Source organism: Quercus robur, chromosome 2 (assembly GCF_932294415.1).
Source record: "Quercus robur chromosome 2, dhQueRobu3.1, whole genome shotgun sequence".
NCBI lineage: Eukaryota > Viridiplantae > Streptophyta > Magnoliopsida > Fagales > Fagaceae > Quercus > Quercus robur.
Window position 1 is genome coordinate 8,542,132 of NC_065535.1, and position 10,578 is coordinate 8,552,709.

General features: G+C 42.7%; 2 protein-coding genes and 1 long non-coding RNA gene across 4 annotated transcripts; all 3 read right to left on the bottom strand.

Moving 5' to 3' along the window:
• Positions 1-3,359: 3,359 nt before the first annotated feature.
• On the bottom strand, positions 3,360-4,457 carry LOC126694327 (uncharacterized). Its single transcript, XM_050390547.1, has one exon. The coding sequence runs from the start codon at positions 4,455-4,457 to the stop codon at positions 3,360-3,362; it is 1,098 nt and encodes a 365-aa protein (XP_050246504.1).
• A 1,245-nt stretch (positions 4,458-5,702) lies between these two features.
• On the bottom strand, positions 5,703-6,503 carry LOC126694328 (uncharacterized). Its single transcript, XM_050390556.1, has 2 exons — positions 6,315-6,503; positions 5,703-6,266 (listed from the first exon to the last, which is right to left on the bottom strand). The coding sequence occupies exons 1-2, from the start codon at positions 6,501-6,503 to the stop codon at positions 5,703-5,705; spliced, it is 753 nt and encodes a 250-aa protein (XP_050246513.1).
• Positions 6,504-8,590: 2,087 nt separating this feature from the next.
• On the bottom strand, positions 8,591-10,254 carry LOC126712190 (uncharacterized). Of its 2 annotated transcripts, XR_007651064.1 has the most exons (4): positions 10,064-10,254; positions 9,375-9,634; positions 9,142-9,276; positions 8,591-8,808 (listed from the first exon to the last, which is right to left on the bottom strand). It is a non-coding gene; the product is annotated as an uncharacterized LOC126712190 (long non-coding RNA). The 2 variants fall into 2 exon arrangements; XR_007651063.1 differs by lacking the exon at positions 10,064-10,254 and having other exon boundaries at positions 9,375-9,746.
• Between the last annotated feature and the right edge of the window lie 324 nt (positions 10,255-10,578).

Sequence of the window (10,578 nt, forward strand, 5' to 3'; positions counted from 1 at the left end):
AATACGCCAAGTCGGTTGAGAGTTGGGACGACCTCGTGGACCCACGGACGCTTGCTTTCTACTGCTTAGGCCCGAACCCATCTCCTTATGTCTTGCACAGCATTAATATTGAGGAGAAGAAGAGTAAGTGTTTACCTCGTCAGTATTGATCTTCATGTGTGTACTTTGGATTTCTTAGTTTTATTTTATTTTATTTTATTTTATTTTATTTTATTTTATTTTATTTTTTAGAGATGATGACTAGGTTCAACAAAGACATGTACGCTAAGATGAGGTCCAAGAAGGACGAACCTTTGGCGAGTATTGACAAGAAGGGTGTCTGTATCACGGGGAAGAGTTCGTTAGTTCTTCCATCTGCAGACGCCACTCCCATTGTCTCTGGAGTTGAGAGCTTGCGGGTGGCTTCTCCGGCTACCTCGATCGAGGAAATTCCCACCCCTTCCTCCAAAAGGCAACGAATGTCGGCTAAGGAGAAGGAGAAGGAGAAAGTGGGTTCGTCCGTCTGGGACGACGAGGGTGTGGTTGTGGAGTGGGCACATGACGTTGTAAAGGCTAAGGACCTCAAGGTCTTCTCTGGAGTGCCTCTCAACGTAGTTGCGAGTCAACATATACACAAGATCGTCCAGGTAAAACCACTTCTGCATTCTCCTTGTTCTCCATATAAATTTCCCTTTTTTTTTTTTTTTTTTTGACGGACTTAATTTGCTTTTCTAGGTGTTGGGAGAGAGCCTTCACCTTGCTTCTGAGTGTCTTACTTAAGAGGCTAAGGTGGCATCTTTGGCGTCCAGGATGGAGGCTTTGGAGAAGGAGAACTCCACGTTGAAGAAGGATCTTATAGAGTCAATGGACGAGGCTGCTGCTTTGAAGGAAAAGGTCAAGGCCCTGAATGTCGATCTTAGGGTTGAGCATCAGCTAAACCTGGAGAAGGACGACCAGCTTCAGGCGGCCAAAGAAAAGCTTAAAACAATCGCTGCTAGGTCCGTCGAAGCCTTCCAGCAAACTGAGGAGTACTCCACAATGCTTTTTAGCTGATACTTCAAGGGCTTCGAGCTCCTACGTAGGTATCTCGTCAAGCATCCTACCGGGGTTGACCTGCCGAGCCTGGATCTGGAAGTGGTAGATCAAGAGATGGTTGCTGACGAGGCTGCTCAGTCATCGGCCCCTGAAGGTGACACCCCTGGTGATTCCCTCCCATCTGGTGACGCTCCTACCACTGACGATATCCCCGTTGACGCTCCTACTGACGCCTGGACCTGATACTTGTGTAATTTTGCCCTTTATGTTTTGGGCTTCCTGATAGCATTTTTTTTTTTAATCTATTTTGAGAACAATGTTTCTTGGCCCAGTGTTTTATGGGTCTTTAGGAAGAACAAGGATAATTGCCCGCTGTTTTTGGGCTTTAATTGGCTTTATGATTTTGCATTTTCCTGTCTATATGACTATGCTTTTGTTGGTAACTAACATGCCTGTGATGTTTTGAGTTCATCCATACCTTGTACTTAGCATAAATTTCTTAGCTATGATTTCTCCGTTCGTCCATGATTTGTTTGTCACTCTTGAACCTTTGGAAGGGCTTGGATACAGCTTGAGTTTTGTTTTGATTTGTTGCAAGGTTTTTGTCCCTTTTCTTTTTCTTCCTCTCCTCTCTTCCTTTATTTTTTGTGGATTTGTCAGTAGCCTGAATTCATCAGGCGGGATCTTGTTGTTTGCACTTGCTAAAGGATTGTGCCTGTGTTAGTGACTTACATCCGTTAAAGCGGAATCTTATCACTTAGTCATTTTTTGGTGACTTACATCCATCTAAGGAATCTTGTCACTTGGGCTTCGTCAGTGATTTACATCCGTCTTGGCGGAATTTTATCACTTAGATTTTATATGCCTTAAACCCGTTGGGGGGATCGTCAGTAACTTACATCCGTCAAGTCGGAATCTTGTTACTTAATCCTTTTTTTATGCCTTGAACCCGTTGGAGGGATCGTCAGTAATTTACATCCGTCAAGGCGGAATCTTATTACTTAACCCCTTTTTTTTTAATGCCGTACGATTGGCTAGACTTGCTTACACAAAGACATTAGAGGAATAATTCTTTTATTAACTTCAAGAATGAACATGTCTGTTTGTTACATCTACTTGTGGTACTTTTTTAAATGCTCGATGTTCCATGGTCGAGGGAGTCTCTGTCCGTCCATGGTTTCAAGGTGGTAATTGCCTTGTCTTGAGTAATGAGTAACTCGGTAAGGCCCTTCCCATGTGGGACCCAACTTTCCTTGGGTAGGGTCTTTAGTTGCTGTGGTGGGCTTGCGCAGGACGAGGTCTCCTATGTCCAGTCGTCTGAGTTTAACCCTCTTATTGTAGTATTCGGCCATCTTCAGCTGGTACTTCGTCATCTTGCTGGATGCGTTGTCTCTTACTTCGTCCAGAAAGTCCGGGTTGAGTCGCAGTTCATCGTCATTGCACCCTAAGTTGAATGTCCCTCGCCTGACGCTTGTTACTCCCACTTCGACTGGGATTACTGCTTCCATGCCATAGGTAAGCCTGAAGGGGGTCTCTCCTGTTGGGGTTCTTATTGTGGTTCTGTAAGCCCATAGGACATTAGGTAATTCTTCTGGCTAGGCACTCTTCGCGTTGTCCAGCTTGGTTTTGATAATCTTGAGCAGCGTTTGATTCGTCACTTCTGTCTGTCCGTTTGCCTGGGGATGCCCCGGGGGCGAGAACTGATTCTTGATCCCAAGGTTTGAACAGAAGTCTTTGAACCCTTGGCTGTCGAATTGCCTCCCATTATCTGATATGATCGTCAAGGGAATCCCAAACCTGCATATTATATTCTTCCACACAAAGCTCCGTATTCTTGCTTCGGTGATCGTTGCTAGAGCCTCTGCTTCAACCCATTTTGTGAAGTAATCAATAGCAACAAGTAGGAATTTTACTTGACCTTTACCTTGGGGTAGTGGGCCGACGATGTCGATCCCCCATTGTGCAAATGGCCACGGGGAGGATATGGTCGTCAGTTTCTCTGTTGGAAGCCGTTGCACGTTCCCGTATCGCTGGCACTTGTCGCACCTCTTGACGATATCAACAGCGTCCACCTGCATAGTTGGCCAGAAATATCTTGTTCGTATCACCTTGTTCACCAGGGATTTGGGGCCAGTGTGGTCGCCGCAAACTCCTCCATGGATTTCTTCCAGTATGTATCTAGCCTCTTCTTCGTCGACACACTTCAAATAAGGCATGGAGAAGCCTCTCTTGTATAAGGCGTCATTAAGGATCGTGAACCTGGCTGCCCTCTTCTTGACCTTCTTAGCTTCTTCTGTGTTCTGAGGGAGGTGCCCGTCCTAGAGGAAGGACATTATGGGTGTCATCTAGCTGTTTGTGCTCTGGATGGTAAATGTCGAGACCTCTTCAATGCTGGGGTGTTTCTGGATTTCCATCATCAAATCCATGCTAATCTCCCCTTTTTCTGATGACGCTAGTTTCGAGACTTCGTCTGCCCCCATATTCTGGCTTCTTGGGATTTGCACGAACTCCACTGTATCGAATTCCCGAGTTAGGTGTTTCATCAGCCTGAGGTACTTCTGCATCCTTTCTTCCTTTACTTCGTACTCCCCTCTAATCTGCCTGATTACTAGTTTTGAATAATTTTGGATTAATAGGTTCTTAGCTCCAAGTGCCTTTCCAAGCCTCATTCCCGTCAGTATCCCCTCGTATTCAGCTTCGTTGTTGGTAGCCGAAAATTTTAGTTGGACCCCATATTTCAGCACCTCTTCGTCAGGGGTGGTTATGACGACCCCTACTCCCCCCTTCCTCTGGGATGACGAACCATCAGTTTGTATCGTCCATCTATCTACTTCGTCGGTAAGTCTGTCTTCGTCTGGAAGTGTGAACTCTGCGATGAAGTCCGCCAGAGCTTGCGCCTTGATCGCCGTTCTGGGATGGTACTCGATGTCAAATTGACTAAGTTCAATCGCCCATTTGACCATTCTTCCGGCTGCCTCAGGCTTATTCATTGATTTCTTGATCGTTTGGTCCGTTACTACGAGGATGGGGTTTGCCTGAAAGTATTGCCTTATCTTGCGCGAGGCTACTATTAACGCAAACACGATCTTTTCAATCCTTGGGTACCTGGACTCAGCCCCTTGGAAGGCTTGGCTGACGTAGTAAACTGGGAGCTGCTTGGTGCCCTCTTCTCTGATCAGGGCCGCACTTACTGCCGAGGCTGACACTGCCAAGTATAAGTATAGGTCTTCCTCTTCTTTGGACGGGCTTAAGAGGGGTGGATTGCTCAGGTAACGCTTTAGTTCCTGGAATGATGCTTCGCATTCGTCGGTCCAGGCGAAAGCCTGCTTCAAGGTCTTGAAAAAGGGCAGGCATTTGTCTGTAGCCCTGGAGACGAACCTGTTCAAAGCTGCTATCCTTCCTGTGAGTTTTTGAACTTCCTTGACGGTCCTGGGTGACGTCATGTCGATGATGGCTCGCACTTTCTCTGGGTTTGCTTCTATTCCTCTTTGGGACACCATGAATCCCAAGAATTTTCCCGAAGCTACCCCAAAAACACACTTACTTGGATTCAACCTCATCTGGTGTTTTTTGAGGGTTGCAAACGTCTCCTTCAGGTCGTCCAGATGTGTGAGCTCTTCCTTGCTCTTGACGAGTATATCGTCCACGTATACTTCCATGTTCCTGCCAATCTGTTGACTGAACATTTTGTTCACCAACCTCTGATACGTAGCCCCAGCATTCTTCAATCCAAAGAAAGGCATTACCTTGTAACAATAGAGTCCTTGACTTATGATGAAAGCGGTCTTCTCCTGGTCTTCCTCAGCCATCTTTATCTGGTTATAGCTTGAGAAGGCGTCCATGAACGTCAGTAATTTGTGCCCGGCTGTAGAGTCCACGAGCTGGTCTATTCTCAGTAGAGGGAAGCTGTCCTTTGGGCATGCCTTGTTCAAGTCGGTGAAGTCTACACACATCCTCCATTTTTCGTTTGCTTTCTTTACTAGGACGACGTTCACGAGCCATTCAGGATAGTACACCTCCCGGATGAACCCTGCCGTCAGGAGTTTGGTAACTTCGTCTACAACTGCTTGATCTCGTTCTGGGGCGATCGTTCTTCATCTTTGCTGGACGGGTTTCCGTTCCGGGTTCACATTCAACTTATGCTGGATGACTTCTGGAGCTATGCCCGACATGTCCTCGTGGCTCCATGCGAATACATCTAGATTCTCTTTAAGGAACCTTATGAGTCTTGTTCTCATCTCGGGGCTTAACGTCGTTCCTATCTTGGTCGTCTTGTTCGCTTCACCTTCTACCAATTCCACTGTTTCCAGGGCCTCCATTCTGTCTTCTTCATTTTCTTCAATCATCCATGTGTGGTTCTCCTTCGCAGCTAAGACGGCTTGATAGCATTCTCTTGCCAGGACTTGATCTCCTTTCATTTTACCGACGCCATTATCTGTTGGGAATTTTACCTTCAAACACTAGGTTGACGTCGCCGCTTTCCACTTGTTGAGCGTGGGCCTCCCAATGATGACATTGTAGGATGAGGGGCAATCCACCACTAAGAAGTCTATCTGACGGGTCAACTGCACCGGGTAGGCTCCCGCCGTCACTATCAATGTCACTATGCCCTTGGGGTATACCCTATCTCCGCTGAAGTTGACGAGTGGAGAGTCAAAAGGGCGCAGTCTCCTCGGATCTAGTCTCAGCTACTGGAAGGCTGAGAGGTAGATGATGTCTGCGGAGCTGCCATTGTTGACGAGGATCCTCTTGGTATTGAACCTTTCTATATTCAGCATTATGACCAAGGGATCGTTGTGGGGCTGCTTCACTCCCATGGCGTCTCCTTCATTGAAGGACATATCCTGGTATGTTCGTCTGTGCTTAGACGGAGGTACGGTGTAGACACTGTTTACCTGCCTCTGGTATGCCTTCTTGAGTGATTTAAACGATCCTCCCGAAAATGGCCCTCCTGTAATTGTCTTTATCTCCCCGATCACTTTGTGCGGAGGTTGGGACAGACGGTCGTCATCCCGGGAAAAGGATTCATGCTGGCCTTTATTATCGTCCTTAAATTTACTATATTCTCCGTTCTTCACATATTTCTGTAACTTCCCTTTACGTATCAACTCCTCTATCCGCTCCTTTAGGTCTCTACATTCTTCTGTGTTGTGGCCGTGATCTTTGTGGAATCGGCAGTACTTGTTCTTGTCGCGGACATTGGGGGATGAGTGCAATGGTCTTGGCCATTTGAGGTAATGCTCGTCCTTGATCTGCGTGAAAATTTTGTCAACAGGCATAACCAAAGGAGTAAATCTTACCGTCCGAGAATTTTTATCATCCTTCCTCCTATTCCCGTCATTGTTCCGACGGTCCGGTCGCTCTCTCTTTTGCCCCCTACGGTCGTCTTCTCTCTTTTCCTTGTCTCCTGGCTTCTTTGCATCCTTTATGGCCGCTAAAGCGTCTTCAACGTTCATGTACTTCTGTGCTTTCAGGAGCATTTCTACCATCGTCTTTGGCAGATTCTTTGCGAGGGAGGCCACGAGATCTCTGGACCTCAGTCCTGCTTTGAAGGTCGTCAGCTACACCTTGTCATCGGCTTCGTCCACCTCCAGAGTCTCCCGGGTGAAGCGTTTGACATATGACCTCAGGGTTTCCTTTTCTCCCTGTCTAATGGTGAGTAAGTAGTCTGCCAGCCTCTTTGTACGTTACCCCCCTATGAAATGGCGCAAGAAGGCATTACTTAATTGCTCGAAGTTGTCTACGGACGAGGTTGGCAACTTCGTGAACCATTCTCTTGCAGCTCCTTTGAGAGTGATAGGAAAGGAACGACACAGTATCTCGTTAGGTGGTTGTTGAAGACCTAGAGTCGTCTTAAAGGTATTAAGAAGATCCTGGGGGTCTCTGAGTCCATCGAACGGCTCAAGTTGAGGTAAGCAAAACTTTGACGGTATAGGGCATTCAAGTACCGCCGTGGTAAAAGGCGAGTCCGTAGCCCTTACCATTCTGTCTACGCTTTGGTCCGTCTTCTCCTTAATGGCGCTCCTCAGTTCGTCCATCTCCTTCCTCATTTCTCGAAGGAGATCTGAGTTCTGCTCGTCCGGAGTAGTTGGCCTCTGAGGGGTGCCTCTCCTGTGGCTATCCCCTTCTCCTTCCTGGTTGCCCTTAGACCGGTTTTCTTCCTGTTGAGCCTGTTGAACCTGCTGGAGTCGTAGTTTCATTTCCTGGTTTTGTTTGGTGAGTTCTTCAATGGTGGCCGCAAGGGCTTGAACTTGCTGGGCCAAGGCTGCTGAATCTGGGTTGGATTCCATCTGAATGTAGAGGGTTGATGGAAACTACGTTTTCAAATATGAATCTGAAAATGTCATTCCCACAAACGGCGCCAAACTGATGAAGCGTGAATTCGTCAGTTGAAATGGGCAGATGGAACTCTCCGTTAGCACCAATGTATCCTTTAAGAGGGTTATCGGTGTGGTGCCTGCCACAACGCCTCCGATGCCAAAGTTAGAACAGAAAAGCAATTCGCCAAATGGAAATGAATGAACTAGAATAGTAATGGGTATTTTCTTAGAGTGTCAGTATTTGTACCTTCTGCTGCCAATGTAAGGGCTTTATATATGTGATTTTGGTTGCTAGCCGTTGGAGTGTTAATACCTTTCTTAGTAACGCCTCCAGCCCAATAATGGGGCTTTTAATAGGCTCCCAACGATCTGTTTTGCTAGTTTCGTAACTGCTCAGGTTACTGGCTGGCTTCATTGAATGATTTTCCTTCCTTCGTCGGTGATGACTGATTTCCTCGTCACTAGGGATGACCTCGTCATTAGTGTTGACTTCGTCAAGGTAATGCATTCTCGTCACTCTCATCAATATGTAGTCCCACATTTGATTTTAAAATTAAGAAATAAAAATCTTTAAGAATAAATAATTTAGGACACATGATGCAAAATTTGAACTCGATCTAATTTGGAATTATAATTTGAGTTTCTCTCAGTTTCACTTATTACTAGTCGCTAACCCGTGCGATGCACGGGCTAGATAAATAAAAAGATAATTAAGAAACCACATGGGGAAAAAAAAATTTATTAATCTATTGTCAAAGGGTCAAATGACAGTGTGGAAAACATTTCATAAATAACTTATAGCTCCATATTAAAACTAAAAGTAAAGTTTCAATCATTCTCTTTCTATAAAACATTATTGAAACTATATGTGGTTTACCTCAGTTTCAAATAGAAATTACTTGAAGAAACAACTATTTTGAATCATTATCTGAAAAAGGAGTGACATAAAAAACTAAAATAAGATGAAATTCCTCAAACATATTTCAGCATCAATGTCCAAGTTGAGCTTTATGTATAGCAACCAATTAGTCACTCCAATTGAAAGAACAATGTTTGAAAGAATCTGCCAAGTATCATATTCACTTGCAATTTTCATCCACCCCCCTAAATCACTAAACTATACATCTAACTACCTTAACTTCAATATTGAATACAAAGATAGAGCCAAAATGTCTCATAAGAAATGCATACAATAAAGAGCCTTGAAGCCAATAATGGAAACTTGATAGAGCCAAGTCTTTTAGCAGCTCATAGCTCAATCCATTAGCCCCTACTTCTAACACTTTCGCATATTTTGCAAGATCCTTACTCAATTCTCAACTACCACCAATTAAAACAAAAACCTTAAAAGTTTTAACATATTTGAATAAGGATTAAACCCAAGAAGATTGAAGCTGAAAATTGATAAGAAAGAGTAGTACCATGTGGGGGTACCTTGTCTGCCGATTAAGTCCATGAAATACAAAAAAAAGAACTGCACCCATAAAAGTTGAACGAAAAGTAAAGACCCAAATATTATAAACTGAAGAAAATAAAAATTACTTTAAGAAAGTGAGTGAATTTGAAGGAAATTTTAAAAGCAACATTGCCTTCACATAACCAAGTATATGCTTTGAAGAGCATCCCAAAAAATAAAAACATATACCTGAAAGACCAGAGACAACATTCACGGCCTTCTACTTTGATCTATCATCACGTAATCTTAAATTTACACAATCTATTTAAGACTTAAAGATTCCATTTGTGGCACTATGAGATGATAGCCTACCTTAATAAATAAAAATAGAATTGGTAAAGCAAATAATACCTTCATAGATTTCATCCCATCCAGTGTAGTAATGATGTCCATTTTTCTTTCCAAATCCAAGGTTTTTGTTCTCTAAAGATTTCATTGCATCTTCCATCTCTCCAACTTCTCTTTTATGGTTATTGTCTCTGCTGCCTAATGAATTAAAAGAATATAATCAAAATATTTAGTCAAAAACCATGTTATATGTACAAAAGATTGCAAGAATTTTATTTGTATTTATTTTATTTTACCTCATCATCTTCACACAGGTTCAAAATTTCTGGTAGCACCAGACTCAACAATATAGTTGAAATTTTGTGGGTCAGTCTTGATGGTAAGCTCAGCAAAGCATCTGTACATTTGCAGTAGAATCAGAACCTTCGAATACCTAAATAATTGTCACCAATAACATCTACTTATGGGAAGCATCATGTGTGCTTGACCCCTCAAGCCTCTAGGTTGGACAGGTGAGTAGTATTTGCTTAGCACCTTCCTCCCTCCCATCCTTCAACTATTAAAACCAAGAAAATTTTCAAAATCCAACACCTAATTGTAATGTGTAAGACACAAATAAACACAAAATCATAAGATTTCAAGTTAATATAATATACAAACAAATAAAAGAATTGAAAGTCAAAGATTTCAAGTTTTGCATATCTACTCTTTGATTCATTGTGACTGTTTTGGTTCTCATTAAAATTATAAAACATGCAGATTGAAGTGGCTTTTCATTCTTCTTCTCATAGTCATGCTCTAGTTCCTCCCAACACATAGACACCTAATAATTAGATAAAACATATATAAAAAAAATGCTAAAGTTCCAAAGATTGGTCATTTGGTTGCATTCAGATAAAATAATAATAATAATAACGGAAGAGAGAACAAACAATCTGTGCAAGAGTATAAAACTAAAAGAGAAGAAAAACAATCTGTCCAATACCAGAACAATCTCATATACATAATATTCGACTCCATGCTTCATCCGGTTGTGTTAGATTAACAATTAATACAGTAATCTCTTCATCAGTATTAGAGGGGACTGGTTTGACAGTAGTGAAGGGTCTCCCATAGATCTCTCTCCAACTCTCTCTGCACAACACATATTCATTACCAAAAAAAAAATTCACTGAAAACTATAACAAAACAAAAGGGCCTAAAACAAAATTGGAACAGAAAATTAATAATTCCGTTGAAATTGTAATTCCAAAAACATACTTTCAAGAAGCTAAACTGCATAAAACACACAACCAACATAATATATGTTCAAATGAAAATCCCAAACTAAAATAAAGCACAATCTTCTAGTCATTTGATTTAGATTTAGAAAGCAAGTATTCTATTGCAATGATCATTATAACTTATTCAACAGATTTTAACACCTTTAAATTTAAAGCAACAAAATTAAACAACAATTAATTTGCATTTGTCAAATGACTACACTACAACATTCAAGCT

Coding starts and splice junctions, on each gene's coding strand:
- LOC126694327 (XM_050390547.1), bottom strand. CDS start 4,457: ATGACGTCACCCAGGACCGTCAAGGAAGTTCAAAAACTCACAGGAAGG.
- LOC126694328 (XM_050390556.1), bottom strand. CDS start 6,503: ATGGTAGAAATGCTCCTGAAAGCACAGAAGTACATGAACGTTGAAGAC. Junction 6,267..6,314: donor ATGATAAAAATTCTCGGACG/GTAAGATTTACT, acceptor ATTTTCACGCAG/ATCAAGGACGAGCATTACCT.